The following is an 18,178-nucleotide window of genomic DNA, read 5'->3' on the forward strand; positions in this document are numbered from 1 at the left end:
CTATCAATAGCAATACCTTGAGTGGCAATTAAGGTTTCACATATGATTAATTATACTACACTATTAATGTTGCAAAGCCTGTGTGCTTACTTGCTCCTAAAACAATGGTCATACAATGAATGCTTATCTTGCTCTTTCCTATTCAATTGCGACATCTAGACTACCTGTCTCAAGAGCTCTGTGTGTACTCATTAGCTATGGTCAAGCAATAATGACATGTTTAGCCGACATAAAACCCTGCGTCATCACCATTTGTTTGTCTGTATGATTTCATCAAAACGAGCGGGGAGAGTGACGACAACCTGCTGCCATTCCAGTGATGGACGCAGTCAGAGTGAGAGACTGACTAAATGGGTGATATGAGCGCAGTGTGCTCTTGTCGCATTGACCAATTTTAACTCACCCTCACCTCACTGTTATAAGCAAACCGTTTAAAAATATATTTTGAGAGGTCGGTTGCAATCCAAACAATATAGTGAGGTTAATGTAAAGCCCCAATTATGTCAAGGTCATGCAATCACATCAGTCAAGGTATGTCGATCAACCTACACGTATTGGCATGCCAAAACAGTTCCTCACAATTACCACAAGACTATGAATGTGTCCAACAATCTGTGCAATCAATAGAAATTCATGCTGCAGCACGTCTTTTAAAGTTCATGTGCATCAATGTTTTTATTATTCTGGAACTTCATTGGATTCGCAGAAGTCCTACCTGGTGACAGGTGTAACAGAATATTAACTTTCCTCCTTATAAATAACGCAGTTCTCGATATGGTGAGTTGTTAGCACCCCCTGTTGGTTAAGGTTCATCCACCCTTCTGGCCATCAGTGTTCCTCAAGAGTGAGCTGGGCTTTCTTTTGGATCCTGAGCAGAAACAATGATATTTTTGGGTCACAAGAACACCATCAAAGCATTAGTTACGTCAAAGTAAAAAATAATAGGGACCACTGCTTCACATGTCCTCATTCATTGACACTGAGTGGTGTGTGGATGACAGCCATAGAGAAGATTGCATGTTACTGTCATCTAGAGCCTCTATTCAATACTTTGAGCTAAAGCCCAATTGAAATTTATAGGCAATGTTCCCGCGTTAGAGGAGACTGCATTCACGTTAAACCCTGCATATGTCCGCTAGATCGCATAATACCTTTCCATTTCTATTACGCAATCTGTAACACTTCAGCGATACAGACTGAATGGAACCATAGGTCTGGCACCACTCCACTGAGGGCATACCTCATACTGATGATATCAGAACCACAATATTAGACAACCTGATAACATTGCAGTTTAGGAAACACACAAAGCAGCTATGATGTTAAGGGAGGTTTTATTCCATTATAAAAAAGCATCGTGTTTTTGTTAGGCACTGAACTGCAACAATGTGTGTTTTATAAACCTTAAACACACACACAGTGAGGATGAAGTCATTATTAGTGATCTAGTCCTCAGTAAGCTACACACGGTGTGGAGAGATAATGAAACAGTGATCAGTGCTGACTCCAGATCAGCTCATAATTGCCACTCCAGCTGCACTGCTCCGATAACCAGTGGTGTAGTGCTGTTTTTGTAGGTGAGGGAGCGCAATTTATTTTAAATTAACATCCTCAATCAAAGAGTTGTACCAACAGATGTAGCCTATTATTGAATAGCCTATCATGATAGAATATGCATAAAATGCATCCTCCAGTTGAATACCCTCAAACACCAAGCTAAGCATACCTAATTTCAAAATAGGCCATCATCACTGTCAATTGTGAATGAGGTAGTTTGGAACTCGGTAGTGAGTGTTGCAACCGAGGACAGATGATTTTTACGTGCTTCACGCTTCACACTCGGCGCTTACGTTCTGTGAGCTTGTGTGGCCTACCACTTCGAGGCTGAGCCAACGTTGCTCCTAGACAAACTAACTTGTTGAAAAGGTGGCACCCTATGACTGTGCAACGTTGAAAGTCACTGAGCTCTTCAGTAAGGTCATTCTACTGCCAATGTTTGTCCATGGAGATTGCATGGCTGTGTGCTCGATTGTATACACCTGTTAGCAGTAGCGATTTTAGCATGTAAATCTCGGTGTGGCAAAATAAAATAAAATAAAATGTAGATACATGCCAGCAAAGCCACTACACAACAACACAATAATTGGACTATAACGGTGACCACAAACTGTTAGGGCCTACATAAAGCTGTCCCAACAGCAGAGTCCCAACACCTTACCACTGCTACACCTGGCTATCAGCAGAGCCGTGTCTGGCAGCGAAACAGTTAATTCAGCCTCATTTACTGCCTTTTAAACAAACATGGCTGACTTGCTTAAACAAATGTGACGATTGAGATGTACACACTATGGCATAAGGGGATGACGAGCAGATAAGAGGCAATCTGTAATTTCGAACTAGGCTGGACGTAGTCAATATAACTATTTGTTCAGCACTTTTGAAATTTACAGCGACAGAACTCAGAACATGGCAATTCTTACTGGATTCTCCATGCACACCAAGTCAGAACTGTGAGAAATAAAGGGGGCATATAAAACAAACAATGAAAGTTCTTACAATATTCAATGATGACATTTCTCTAAATCAGGCTATAGGCTACAAGTGCACCACCAAGTCAGAACAGTTTACTAAATTATGAGGAGAAAAGGGACCAAATTATTAGGGTGAGACACGTGGGCTACTAACAGCTTACTACACAACATACACTTAATATTACTTTCTTAGCTACAATCTCCCTGGGATATTACATCATTTATGTAGCACAATACAATACATTTTTGGACACACCTTATGGATTTCCTCTTATCCACTCGTCATCCCCTTATGCCATAGTTTGTACATCTCAATTGTCAGTAGAAACCGCATTTGTTTAAGCAAAACAGCCATGTTTGTTTAAAAGGCAGCAAATGAGGCAGAATTAAATGTTTTGCTGCCAGACAAGGTTCCGCTAATAGTCAGGTGTAACAGTGGTAAGGTGTTGAGACAGCTTTATGTAGGCCCTAACAGTTTGTGGGCACTGTTATAGTCCAATTAATGTATGGCTTAGTGTTGTTTTGTGTAGTGGCTTTGCCGGCATGCATCTAAAAAAAAAAAAAAATTGGGGGAGTTTGCCCCACCAAGATTTACATGCTCAAATCGCCACTGGAAAGGAGAACAGCACCCGGTTTGTTTGTGTAGCATCTGAATGCAAGAGCAAATTGTTTTTGCGTCGTAGAGGACCGAAATTGTTTTAGGTTGTTGCACTCAAGTGAGAGTGTGACTCATTGTGGAAAAAAGGCACCAGGAAAGAAACTTGGATGTCGCTCTGGTGTTCACTAGCAATTTTACCTCTGTTGCATGTTTCCATTTCCTGCAGGTACCCATTCTCCTGCATGCCAGCCTCCCCTTATGTTTCATTCATGACTCAAATGGCCTTGTTAATTGTAAGGACTGTAAAATAATGCTGTGCTTTTGGAATTGTTCCCATTCTGACTCTTTATGTTATAGACAATATGCTAGTTGAAAGTAGAAATTGTAGTTGTAAAATCTAATAATTGTTATATGCCTTACTTGTTTCACATTTTGTAATTCCAGTTGGATTTTGATGAAAGTAGCCTTGAAATGAATATTGTATAATGTTATGGTTATGATAGAGATTTAAACGTGTCTTCATTTTCAGGTTTGAAGGAGGTTTGAATGAGGAAATGTATTCCCCTATGATTAGTTAGTTTTATTATATCACTTGTTTTCGTCTTTCCTTATATGTAATAGTGAATGCCATGTGTCATTTGTTTTGGTGCAGATGTGTTTGATCATTGAACATCCCATAGAATGAGAAAATTCCATTAGTCACTAAAAGGTCTGTAACCAATTCACAGTAAAAGGTACTTATATTCTGATTTTAGATGATCAATCCTTACAAAACAAGGAAGAGTCAATATCCTCCAAGCTTTTATCTATCATTCTTTAGAAAGTTTGGTTTGGGAGAAAAGCATTGATTTTCATATAAGACACATTTTCACATGTTTTTCTTGACCGATTACAATTTGATTGATGTGTTGCTATTGTATGTCATATCAATTGAAAGATGTTTTTCAGCTTTTAAAATATGTATCATGTTTTCATATAAGGTTTAACACCAGCAAATTATTCTAATTTATGCACACAGAGGTCATGATTCAGTAAAAAAAATGTACAATTCCCACCAGGCAGGAAAGGGTTATTAATGACAGTTATGACAGGGTTATTTGTCATTATGAAGCATTTAACATTGAACTTAAACCCTGCACGAATCATGGATCTTGGAGGTCTGGGAAAATGCGCTGTAAGTGTAACTATGCCTACATAACATTTTGCCTTGAAAACAGTTATCATGGGGAGACAAATCCACAATAATGTAGGCCCATGGCATTGCAAAAATCGAATGCTTTTAACCGAACGAATCACCTTATAGTAGTCCTACTGTCATTCATGTAGAGCCAGCCTACTTGTTGGATAGATTGGATGCGTATTGGTGTCTTGCTGTAGGGTAGTTGTCTACTGATATTGTCGACTATCATCATCTGATCCATGAAAGCAAACAAAAATTACAAAGCTAAATAAATGGTCTACTTCTTCTGGCCTAGGATGGCACGGAGAACACCAGTACCTGTGCGCACCTGAAAAACAACGCAATGAGCGCTCTAAACAAATGATTGACTAAAGCAAACAATGATAAAATCAACGAATAAATCAAATGAATTTGGAATGAAGGCTATTTTTTAAAATCAAGGACAAATTGCAAACAAATGGCAAAAATGAGCATTTGTGAGGCCGAAATTCAGCACTGCTGAGTGGACAGCACCGCCACATAGAAATAAATGGTTTAAACCACGATGTCAAACTCATTCCAAGGAGGGCTGAGTGTCTGCAGGTTGTCATTCCTACCTTGTACTTGTATTGATGAATTAAGGTCACTAACTAGTAAGGAAATCTCCTCACCTGGTTGTCTAGGTCTTAATTGAAAGGACAAACCAAAAACCATCAGACAGTAGGCCGACCCATGGAATGAGTTTGACACCCCTATTTTAAACCATGACAGAGAGGTTGGGGCGTTTATTTAATTTGGATGCTTTAATTTTCATATTTACCACTACATTTCAAACAAATAGAGAATGGTTCAATTAGCATTATTTAGAAACCCTCCTAAAGTTAGCTCTCCTAAATGCAACAAAAAGCTAACGTCTCATTCAGGGGAGCCAAGCCCCCCCCACCCCCGTAATTCACACCTTGATCCACAGGCTGTTCCATGTACTGTAGTAGCATATACTGTGTATGGTGCTGAGGAATATTAATTTAAGTTCTTCAACCCACTGCTGGTAACAAGATTTGGGTTCCAGTCAACAAACCAACCACAAAATTGAGCAGTTTAGCTTATCCACCCACCCCAGTCACTCTTGGCAGCTGCTAGATTGAGTGGGTACAGCTCAGAGAATGTAAAGCTTCGATCTACTATCACTTCAAAACCTCACCATCTTCTTGCTCCCAGTCTGTCATAGGGATAAATAAAGCCCTGAGCTCCAGATAAACCTTGGGTTTCACTCTGGACTCATGGAGAAAGAAGGGGTGAGGACAGAGAGAGAGGAGCAGGGATGAAGGGAGAGGAGAGCAGATATGTGAAGGGATTAGGGTAGAGGAGAACAGGGATGAGGGGAGAGGGGGAAGGGAACATCAAATTAGTATGCAAAGCTGTTTAAGGCTGCCCAACAATACTGTAAAAAAAATGACAGCTCACTCAACCGAGTGTGGACAGCCCTATACCTTCCGAAGGTCATTGTAAAGATAACTGTAGATATGCCTATAATATACAACATGAACCCATTTGTTAATATGGAATCTGTATGTACATATTACACAAAAGGACAAAAAATGATTTAAAACAACTTCTGATCATCTTCCCTACTTCAGAGACTTATAAAGCAGACATGTTCTCCCTGTCCATCAAGCAGTGTCTGCATATGTGGCCAAGTGTGGAAGAAGAGTTACTCATCAGATTGTAAATTCTACTAGTACAATACTAACCAGTGTTGCGATTGGCTTAGTCCTTTATATTACTTTGTCATATATATATATATATATATATATATATAATATAATGTAAGATCTCAGTGTACAAAACATTAGCAACACCTTCCTAATATTGAGTTGCACCCTCCTTTGCCCTCAGAACAGCCTCAATGCGTTGGGGCATGGACTCTACAAGGTGTCGAAAGCGTTCCACAGGGATGCTGGCCCATGTTGACTCTAACGCTTCCCACAAGTTGGCTGGATGTCCTTTGGGTGGTGGACCATTCTTGATAAACATGGGAAACTGTTGAGTGTGAAAATCCCAACAGCGTTGCAGTTCTTGACAAACTCAAACCAGTGCACCTGGCACCTACTACTATACTCCGTTCAAAGGCATTTAAACCTTTTGTCTTGCCCATTCACCCTCTTAGTTGCACACATACACAATCCATGTCTCAAGGCTTAAAAATCCTTCTTTAACCCCTCAATCTACACTGATTGAAGTGGATTTAACAGGTGACATCAATAATGAATCATAGCTTTCACCTGGATTCCCTTGATCAGTCTCATGGCAAGAGCAGGTGTTCCTAATGTTTTGTACACAGTGTATATCTTATGGAATCCTTATTGGATGGAACTAAACGTGGTATACCATTCCTAATTGATGATTCAAATCAATTCAGAAAATGCACTTGTGGCATTTGTGAATATATCTGATTTTTAATAGTTCTGTTTCAAATAATGTACACACAAACGGTCAGTCAAAAAAACATTAGATTTCTCCTTCACCAGCTATTTTACAGCTTCTCATCACATACACACTAGTCAGTTTTCACCACACACAGACCAAGTAAATCCACTAATCTCCAAGTAGTGAAAGTGCTCACTGTGGAGCTGTTCCAGAGGGTTCTGATTCAATGACTCAAAAGTTTAAATCTCCAATTCATTTTCCAAAGAGACTAGGTAAAACAGAATGGTGAAGTTGAGTTGGTCAGATTTTCTTCATACAAAAGACTTCATGATGTGTGCTACCTCTACAGTTAGTTTCCTATACAGATACAGTATAGAACATACAGGTGGTTTGAAGCCTCTATGACAGGTGGCAGAGGTACTTGACCAACTAAGAGGGGAGGAGAATGCAACAACCTGGCAGGGAGCCCAAGCAGCCCTGATTAACAGAGCGCACACAGCAGAAACAACATCCAAACATCTGTGGCCCTCGTCCGCCTGCATGCCCAGAGTTAAAACTTCAATTACACTGCAAACACAAACCTGGCAATACATAATGGAATTACTTTAAAGAAGAAAAGGGGCAGGAATTAGGGAAAGAAAAGGTATTGTATGTAGTAGTGAGGCGTATGTTGCTGAGTTTACACAGGCAGCCCAATTCTGATCTATTTGGCAATAATAGTTGGTCTAATAATTGGTCTTTTGACGAATCAGATCAGATCTTTCGCCAATAATTGGGCAAAATATCAGAATTGGACTGCCTGTGTAAATGTAGCCTTAGATGTTGCTCCAACCCTCTCTAATAACAAATAGCACACAGGCACCCCAACACACAAATACATGCACACACACACACACACACACACGGGAGAGAGAGAGTCCTGCTCCAAGAGACAGCAGAGATTGAGTACAACAACAATAAACAAGCCCAATGGGTACATCAAGAGCAAACAACAAACTAAACACATATGTGACATGGTGTGTTCCAAAACATTTAGTGTCTCTTACTAGCTGGGACATCACATCCCTTTAAAATAAAAAGGAGGAAAGTGTTTGTGAGAGAGAAGAAGTGAAGACATTGAGAGGGGCGGGGGGGGGGGGGGGGGCGCTGAGAGGTGAGTGAAGTGAGAACAGGAACACAGCAGGTGCTTCACAGCCCCAAGATATGGGGAAACAATGTGTCTGTACTGCCACATTTTAATGTGAAGCACCAAAAAGGTATGCTGACAGTAGAGATTTAACTGCTGATTACACACACTAAATATAGGTACTAATTTGCAGAGACGCGAGGTGAGATAATCGTGAAAAGAGAAGACATCAGGGGGGAGTGGGGGGATATGGAGAAACAGTCACAAGGAACAAGAGTCCATCGCATCACAGTCTCCTCCAGCAGCACTAGCTGAAAATCCCTACCAGGTGTGTCCCAGATTAGAGGCTCATGGGAGAGGGGGGAACTGAATCAGATCAGCACGGGCTGGACTGGAGTTAGGCCATCATGCAAGGGAGATCTGACAGGGTAGTGAACTCTCATTGAAGACCGACTAGACTTGGTGGGTTATGGGAAACCATGTTCAAGGTGAAGAAGACAAAGGCCATTCCAACTATTGACGTGAGTGACAGGATTGGTCTATAGAAAGCTTTGGGACCATGAGGGCTAGAGACTTCAGACTTAAATCAGATAAGGACTTGTAGAGTGGAGGGTTAGTGCTTGACAGAAATAATAGATAGAAACCAGAGTCCCCAGGGAGGCACACAGACAGACAGCAAAGTTGGAGATTCTACAAGGAAAGGGTCTTTCAGAAGCCTGTATGTCAGGAGGAGAAGGGGAAGGAGAGAGTCAGGAGGGTTGGGGGTCCAGGAGGTCCCTCCAGTCAGGGCCAGTCTCCAGTCTCCATGCCTCAGGTTGCACCCCCTACTTCAGCCCTGTCAGGGGTTCAGTTCTTCAGCACTGCCTCGTAGCACTGGAACACACACTGGGACACCTCTGGTGCTCTGCACTTCAGAGAGATCTGAGGAGAGAGAAGAGAGAGTTAGTTACTACATGGTCTGGCTGGGCAAGGAGATAGTAGTCCTTCTGTTAGCAGGTGTTAGGTGTTGAGAGCACCTGATCAATAAGAACACTAGTTCAGATGTTCAGTCAAAGCAAAACAGTTTCAAAAGCCAGCGTGACATGCTGGAGAACAAACGTCAGGTAGAAGCTATTGTTTTAGAAAGACATGGACAAGCTAGCCAAGCAGTCAACAATATACAGTACATTTCTATTTAATAACTAAAATCAACAAAAGAGCTGTGTCATTTCTTCATAAACAACAAATATAATCTCTCATGTGGAGCAGCTGCTGCCCTCGTCTTTATCTCAGGTCAAGTCAAGCGCTATGAGAGATGAACTATAGTTCAGTGATCTAAAACAGAATCACACTTTTCCTGGTCATCATTTGACCGAACATCCTTAAGAGAGAGAGAGAGCCTTTTCAGGGATGAGGAAGCTGTATGGACGGGATGAAGGCTAATTCGCCGGGTCACTTTTTCATACCTTCAAGAAAAGCTCCTTTCGATATGCTAGTCTAGTCAGTTAGTGCAATGCAACTGTAATGGCAGGACTTTAAGCACCGTCTGTTTAATAAGCATGGTAATTATTTCAGCAGCTTCACTGACTCATGACTGAAGAGAAGAGTGAATAGCTCCCAACCTCCTCTATTCCCACAATTTCAGCAGAGGCATTTTGTTTCATTTTATTTGCGGGGGAGAATTTATTAGCATTATAAATGCTGCCTTTTATTCAATCTTATCAGCTTGGAGCAGAAAAAAAAAATGTCTCATTCCTTCTCTCCTTGTGAAGTTGAGAGAGTCTGTTGCTGCAGGAACTAATAGAGCTCTTAGAGGCGGTTTCCTTTTCATTAGAGCTCATGCAGGAAAAGCTCAAAATTCTGTGTGTAGCCGTGCGTTTGCAGCGGTACTACTGTAGCCGTGCGTTTGCAGCGGTACTACTGTAGCGGTACTACTGCAGCCGTGCGTTTGCAGCGGTACTACTGTAGCCGTGCGTTTGCAGCCGTGCGTTTGCAGCGGTACTACTGTAGCAGTACTACTGCAGCCGTGCGTTTGCAGCGGTACTACTGTAGCCGTGCGTTTGCAGCGGTACTACTGTAGCAGTACTACTGCAGCCGTGCGTTTGCAGCGGTACTACTGTAGCCGTGCGTTTGCAGCGGTACTACTGTAGCCGTGCGTTTGCAGCCGTGCGTTTGCAGCGGTACTACTGTAGCCGTGCGTTTGCAGCCGTGCGTTTGCAGCCGTGCGTTTGCAGCGGTACTACTGTAGCCGTGCGTTTGCAGCGGTACTACTGTAGCCGTGCGTTTGCAGCCGTGCGTTTGCAGCGGTACTACTGTAGCCGTGCGTTTGCAGCGGTACTACTGTAGCAGTACTACTGTAGCCGTGCGTTTGCAGCGGTACTACTGCAGCCGTGCGTTTGCAGCGGTACTACTGTAGCCGTGCGTTTGCAGCCGTGCGTTTGCAGCGGTACTACTGTAGCCCTGCGTTTGCAGCGGTACTACTGTAGCCGTGCGTTTGCAGCCGTGCGTTTGCAGCGGTACTACTGTAGCCGTGCGTTTGCAGCGGTACTACTGTAGCCGTGCGTTTGCAGCGGTACTACTGTAGCCGTGCGTTTGCAGCCGTGCGTTTGCAGCGGTACTACTGTAGCCGTGCGTTTGCAGCGGTACTACTGTAGCCGTGCGTTTGCAGCGGTACTACTGTAGCAGTACTACTGTAGCCGTGCGTTTGCAGCGGTACTACTGTAGCCGTGCGTTTGAGGTGCCAGGGTGATTGTGTGTTGATTGACAGTTCCGGCTGGCTCGTGCTTAGCAGTTCTAATAGCAATTGTCATTAACTGGCCAGAAGCATTTGAAGTCCCATTAGACAGAAGTTCACACCAGGTCCCTCTCTGACCCATGGGACAAGAGATCACACTGCTGTACCATGGTGACAGAGTGTCCCCCAGCACTGCATTGGTACATTCCACAATGCTGCGCTAGACGAGTGGGAACACTACACAACTCCTCCCTCCAGGGCTGCCGCTGCTCTGTGTACTGCTGGCTCTTTACTAATGCATAATGGTGCTGGCATGATTAGTCAGAAACACACAACCTAGGCCAAGTTGGAGAAAACGAGGCCTAGCTGGCTGTCATAAGGATCAGCTTATTAAACCAGGTTGTAGAAAAGCTCTGATCAACTAGGTTTACATGGTGTGTGGGCATTTTGCTAAAGGCTTTGTAAAATGCTGCTGAATAATCTGCCTGTGAGTCAATATGAGGGTGGCGTGTGAAGGAGAGAGTGAGAGAATAAAGGACAGAGGAGAAAAATAACTAGCTATAGAGAACAGTGACTGGTAGAAACAGTGCAGGTGGGTGGTGGTAGTGTTTTAGGAGAATGGAAGAAGATGTAGGAAGATGTAAAGATGCTGTGATTTCTGTACCATATAAGGATATCCGAGATTGAACGATGAGTGGGGGAAGAAGGAGAGCTGAAAGTTGAGTAAATAGAAGTTGTGCATGGTGGCACGGTCATGGCGCTGGCTGTACCAGAGCACCATTCTCCCACAAACCCCTGCAATTAGCCACTCTTGGGGAGGGGGGAGTGAACCAGCCCTTGCCATTGGTCATGCTGTTGCCATGGGGACGAGAGGTGAGGGCCCGGTGCTCCACTTTAAAAGACAGAGCTAAGAGGCTGAGCATCATGGGATAACTGGGACCAAATAGGTGGGGTGATGGAGGAGCATTGGGGTTAGCAACGTTACGTTAGAGTAGACCCAGTTAGTATAGAAGGTTTGGTTGTTTAGCAACCAAACCGACGTGTGCTCAACTATGAGGCAAAACAGACAGGGTTGGCTTAGATTGTTGACATGTAAACTACATTAGTTAGTCTCCAACATTTATTGAAAACAAATACATTTGCACAATGAGCACTTCTCTCAAATACATTATTACAGTTGTTGGTTACCTAGCAAATAGACATGACATCAGTCAAGACACCTCAAAATGGTATCAAGAACAAGACAACTAGCTGAAACGAGCCACTTACGACTCCCCACATGGCAGCTTCTTGGCATTATTGTTAGCTATCTGGCCATCCAGAATCACAACAGACTTTTGCCCCACTGAATCACGCGCATCGCTTGTGACGTTGTCAGCTAGCCAATATATAGAGTTAGGAGGGCATAATTTCTTAACTGATGTCAGCTTTACTGCCTTTCTACAGGGAGCTGTGGAATCTTCCCACAGGCTGAGTACGATCCACAGTGTTCTTTTCTCATGCTAAAAATAACTGCTCAACACAAGCATGTGTCAGGTTGACTTTCACGTGTTGTACTGAGAGAGCATCAGATCCATGCAGCAGCAGCAGCACAGAGATGTGCGAGTGCATGCTGCACATGTGAAAAATGTTAGCATCTTCAGTGAAGATCTGATGGTAGTCATCTGTAGGGAGGAAGAGAGCCTTAAGGGGTAGTAGGAATAGGAGAAAGCAACAGAAAGAGGGCATATCCTGACAGGTGTTCAGGCTGAGAGATATAAATGAAAAGAAGAAAAAAAACCTCTAAATCCTAGACAAATTAAGAACAGCACAAGAGGAGACAAAAACACATCAACTACAAAAATGACTACAGACATACTAACAGAACAAGACAAACAGTCAAGGGCTGATCAAACACCTCAGTTGAGTCATTTCACAGACTGAAAACTCATTCATCTCCTGAACGAAAATACCAACAGACCAACAAATACAGAGGCTTCAACCACTGACAGATGAGTCAAGCTGAATGCACAATGAACTGTGGAGGAATTACATTTAAAATGCTACATTTGAGCGAGATGGTTAAAACAGATTGACTGACTGAAATGGACTCATCTGGGCTGGGGAAGGAAGACAGTAAATGCCTGTATAATGAATAAAAACATGATCCTAAAGCACATTGACAAACGAGATGGGCTGAGGAGTCACGTCAAGGTCACTGTTCTGAAATACTCATGCACAATGTCCTGGGCTACTGCTAACAACCAAGTAAGCAGACAACAGTACACTGACACACAATGCGTCACAAATGAAACAATACACACACACACACAGACACCCCGGTGAAATACTCTTAGCCAGCAGGGTTGGTGGTGATGACGACTCACTCACCCATACCCACTCCAGATCATGCCCATCTCTATTCATCCCTACACTCCAGATCATGCCCATCTCTATTCATCCCTACACTCCAGATCATGCCCATCTCTATTCATCCCTACACTCCAGATCATGCCCATCTCTATTCCTCCCCACTCCATCCCTACACTCCAGATCATGCCCATCTCTATTCATCCCTACACTCCAGATCACACCCATCTCTATTTATCCCTACACTCCAGATCACGCCCATCTCTATTTATCCCTACACTCCAGATCACGCCCATCTCTATTCATCCCTACACTCCAGATCACGCCCATCTTTATTCATCCCTACACTCCAGATCATGCCCATCTCTATTCATCCCCACTCCATCCCTACACTCCAGATCATGTCCATCCCTACACTCCAGATCATGTCCATCTCTATTCATCCCTACACTCCAGATCACCCCCACCTCTATTCATCCCTACACCTCTATTCATCCCTACACTCCAGATCACGCCCATCTCTATTCATCCCTACACTCCAGATCACGCCCATCTTTATTAATCCCTACACTCCAGATCACCCCCACCTCTATTCATCCCTACACTCCAGATCACCCCCACCTCTATTCATCCCTACACTCCAGACCACGCCCATCTCTATTCATCCCTACACTCCAGATCACGCCCATCTTTATTAATCCCTACACTCCAGATCACGCCCATCTTTATTAATCCCTACACTCCAGATCACGCCCATCTTTATTCATCCCTACACTCCAGATCACGCCCATCTTTATTAATCCCTACACTCCAGATCACGCCCATCTTTATTAATCCCTACACTCCAGATCACGCCCATCTTTATTCATCCCTACACTCCAGATCACGCCCATCTTTATTCATCCCTACACTCCAGATCACGCCCATCTTTATTCATCCCTACACTCCAGATCACGCCCATCTTTATTAATCCCTACACTCCAGATCACGCCCATCTTTATTAATCCCTACACTCCAGATCACGCCCATCTTTATTCATCCCTACACTCCAGATCACGCCCATCTTTATTCATCCCTACACTCCAGATCACGCCCATCTTTATTCATCCCTACACTCCAGATCACGCCCATCTTTATTCATCCCTACACTCCAGATCACGCCCATCTTTATTAATCCCTACACTCCAGATCACGCCCATCTTTATTAATCCCTACACTCCAGATCATGCCCATCTCCATTCATCCCTACACTCCAGATCATGCCCATCTTTACTCATCCCCACACTCCAGATCATGCCCATCTTCTCCATTCATCCCTACACTCCAGATCATGCCCATCTCCATTCATCCCTACACTCCAGATCATGCCCATCTCTATTCATCCCCACTCCATCCCTACACTCCAGATCATGCCCATCTCTATTCATCCCCACTCCATCCCTACACTCCAGATCATGCCCATCTCTATTCATCCCCACTCCATCCCTACACTCCGCTCTGCTGTCACTGAAGTGATTCTTATCCACCCGTCTTTCCTAGATTTCTCTCTCCTTTAATAACAAGTTGTTCTCAGTCAATCCCCTGTCCCTGTGCTCACCGTGTAGTTGGGGTTTCCAGCCTGCACCCTCAGTTCAGCCAGCACCCAGATGCCATTGGACAGTTTGATGGACATGTAAAGCATGTCCTGGCCCTCCACCGTGCGCTTGGCTATGGTGAAGATGTTACTGCCCTGCAGCTTGCTGCTGGCTGCATCTGTTTTGGGGGATAAGAGAATAAACTTGAAATACACAGTTCACATTTTAAAACGTTATATTGTCAGTGACTTCAGAAAGTTCAAACCCCTAGACCTTTTCCACATTTTGTTACTATACAGCCTTATTCTAAAATGTATTAAATATATATTTTTTGCAATCTACACAAAATACCTATAATGACAAAGAAAAACACAGGTTTAGAAATATGTGCACATTTATTAAAAATAAAAACAGAAATACCTTATTTACATAAGTATTCAGACCCTTTGCTATGAGACTCGAAATTGAGCTCAGGTGCATCTGTTTCCATTGATCATCCTTGAGATGCATCTACAACCTGGGAGTTCACCTGTGGTAAATTCAATTGACTGGACATTTGATTTATTTCACCTTTATTTAACCAGGTAGGCCAGTTGAGAACAAGTTCTCATTTACAACTGCGACCTGGCCAAGATACAGAAAAGCAGTGCGACACAAACAACAGAGTTACACATGGGATAAACAAACGTACAGTCAATAACACAATATAAAAATCTATATACAGTGTGTGCAAATGTAGTAAGATTAGGGAGGTAAGGCAATAAATGTTCCATAGTGGCGAAATAATTACAATTTAGCAATTAAAACACTAGAGTAATAGATGTGCAGAAGATGAATGTGCAAGTAGAGATACTGCGGTGCAAAGGAGCAAAAAAATAAATAACATGGGGATGAGGTAGTTGGGTGGGCTATTTACAGATGGGCTATATACAGGTGCAATGATCGGTATGCTGCTCTGACAGCTGATGCTTAAAGTTAGTGAGGGAGATGCGTCTCCAGCTTCAGTGATTTCTGCAATTTGTTCCTGTCATTGGCAGCAAAGAACTGTAAGGAAAGGCAGCCAAAGGATGAGTTGCATTTAGTTTTACTTGCATATAAGAGCAGTTGGAGGCCACGGAAGGAGTGTTGCATGGCATTGAAGCTCGTCTGGAGGTTAGTTAACACAGCATCCAAAGAAGAGCCAGATGTATACAGAACGGTTTTGCCTGTGTAGAGGTGGATCAGAGAATCACCAGCAGCAAAAGCGACATCATTTGTGTGTACAGAGAAAAGAGTTGGCCTGAGAATTGAACCCTGTGGCACTCCCATAGAGACTGCCAGAGGTCCGGAACACAGGCCCTCCGATTTGACACACTGAACTCTATCAGAGAAGTAGTTGATAAACCAGGCAAGGCAGTCATTTGAGAAACCAAGGCTGTTGAGTCTGTCGATAAGAATGGGGTGATTGACAGTCGAAATCCTTGGCCAGGTCGATGAAGACAGCTGCACAGTACTGTCTTTTATCGATGGCGGTTATGATATCGTTTAGGACCTTGAGCGTGACTGAGGTGCACCAGCTCGGAAACCAGCTTGCATAGCGGAGAAGGTACTGTGAGATTTGAAATGGTAGGTGATCTGTTTAACTTGGCTTTCGAATACCTTACAAAAGGCAGGCTAGGATAGATATAGGTCTGTAACAGTTTGGGTCTAGAGTGTCTCCGATGACCGCGGAAGCTTTCCCATCTTTAGGGATATCAGACAATACAAGAGAGAGGTTGAACAGGCTAGTAATAGGGGTTGCAACAATTGTGGCGGATCATTTTAGATAAAGAGGGTCTAGATTGTCTAGCGCTGCTGATTTGTAGGGGTCCAGATTTTGCAGCTCTTTCAGAACATCAGCTATCTGGATTTGGGTGAAGGAGAAATGGGGGAGGCTTGGGCAAGTTGCTGTGGGGGGTGCAGAGCTGTTGACCGGGGTAGGGGTAGCCAGGTGGAAAGCAAGGGCAGTCCGGTCTGGAGTGAACCAAGGGCTATATCTGTTGATAGTTCTAATTTTTTTTGAACGGGGCATGCTTATTTAAGATGGTGAGGAAAGCACTTTTAAAGAATAACCAGGCATCCTCTACTGATGGAATAAGGTCAATATCCTTCCAGGATACCCGGGCCAGGTCGTTTAGAAAGTGGCAGCCGTGAGAGACTTGTTTCTGGAAAAGTGTATTTTTAAAAGTAGAAGCTCAAACTGTTTGGGCACAGACCTGGATAGCATGACAGAACTCTACAGGCTAACCACCCCCTTTGGCAGTTCTAACTTGGTGGAAAATTTTGTAGTTAGGGATGGAAATTTCAGAATTTTTGGTGGCCTTCCTAAGCCAGGATTCAGACACGGCTAGGACATCAGGGTTGACGGTGTGCTAAAGCAGTGAATAAAACAAACATAGGGAGGAGGCTTCTGATGGTAACATGCATGAAACCAAGGCTTTTACGGTTACAGAAGTCAACAAATGATAGCGCCTGGGGAATAGGAGTGGAACTGGGGGCTACAGAGCCTGGGTTAACCTCTACATCACCAGAGGAACAGGGGAGGAGTAGGATAAGGGTACGGCTAAAGGATATAAGAACTGGTCATCTAGAGCGTTGGGGACAGAGAATAAAAGGAACAGATTTCTGGGCGTGGTAGAATAGATTCAAGGCCTAATGTACAGAGAAGGGTATGGTAGGATGTGAGTACAGTGGAGGTAAACCTAGGCGTTGAGTGACGATGAGACACGTTGTAAACCAGGTGAGGTCTCCGCATGTGTGTGGAGTGGGACAAAAGAGCTATCCAAGGCATTTTGAGCTAGACTGAGGGCTCTACAGTGAAATACAACATTAAGAACTAGCCAAGACAGCAGTAGACAAGGCATATTGACAGAGAGGCATAAAGCAATCAGAGGTGTTGATCAAGAGAGCTAAGACAACAACAGGTAAATGGTGATGAATGGGCAGAGCGGGTCAGTTAGGTACATAGAGGACCAGAGTTTGAGGCTTGGGCCGACAGGTAAACAAAATGAGGTACCGTGTTATTGAAAAGTCCAGTTGGCATCAGCTGTGTAGCCGAGTGATCATTGGGTCAAAAGAGAAGCAATAGTTTGTAAAGGCACACACCTATCAACAAAAAAAGGTCCAACAGTTGACTGTGCATGTCAGAGCAAAAACCAAGCCCTGAGGTCGAAGGAATTGTCCGTAGAGCACCGAGGCAGGATTGTGTCAAGGCACAGATCTGGGGAAGGGTAACAAAACATTTCTGCAGCACTGAAGGTCCCCAAGAACACAGTGGCATCCACCATTCTTAAATGGAAGAAGAATGGAACCACCAACACTTTTCAGAGAGCTGGCCACCCGGCCAAACTGAGCAATTGGGGGAGAAGGGCCTTTGTCAGAGTGACCATCAGGTTCTTGGTCACCTCCCTGACCAAGCTCCAGAGTTCTTCTGTGGAGACGGGAGAACCTTCCAGAAATACAACCATCTCTGCAGCACTCCACCAATCAGTAATTTATGGTAGAGTGGCCAGATGGAAGCCACGCCTCAGTAAAAGGTACGACAGCCTGTTTGGAATTTGTCAAAAGGAACCTAAAGACTCAGACCATGAGAAACAAGATTCTCTGGTCTGATGAAACCAAGATTGAACTCTTTGGCCTGAATGCCAACCGTCACGCCTGGAGGAAACCTGCCACCATCCCTA

The 18,178-nt window shown here is 43.7% G+C and overlaps 1 protein-coding gene across 4 annotated transcripts in view; it reads right to left on the minus strand.

The window, feature by feature from the left end:
* Positions 1–6,721: 6,721 nt before the first annotated feature.
* The window catches only part of ap1b1 (adaptor related protein complex 1 subunit beta 1), a 43,215-nt gene continuing 31,758 nt past the window's right edge, over positions 6,722–18,178 (minus strand). For all 4 annotated transcript variants that reach the window (XM_021621643.2, XM_021621644.2, XM_021621641.2 and 1 more), the window contains 2 exons: positions 14,501–14,655; positions 6,722–8,762 (listed from right to left, as the gene is read on the minus strand). In XM_021621643.2, the coding sequence (XP_021477318.1) occupies positions 8,688–8,762; positions 14,501–14,655 (230 nt within the window). In that variant the 3' untranslated portion in view covers positions 6,722–8,687. The remainder of the gene's footprint in view (positions 8,763–14,500; positions 14,656–18,178) is intronic.

Source organism: Oncorhynchus mykiss, chromosome 11 (assembly GCF_013265735.2).
Source record: "Oncorhynchus mykiss isolate Arlee chromosome 11, USDA_OmykA_1.1, whole genome shotgun sequence".
Taxonomy (NCBI): Eukaryota; Metazoa; Chordata; class Actinopteri; order Salmoniformes; family Salmonidae; genus Oncorhynchus; species Oncorhynchus mykiss.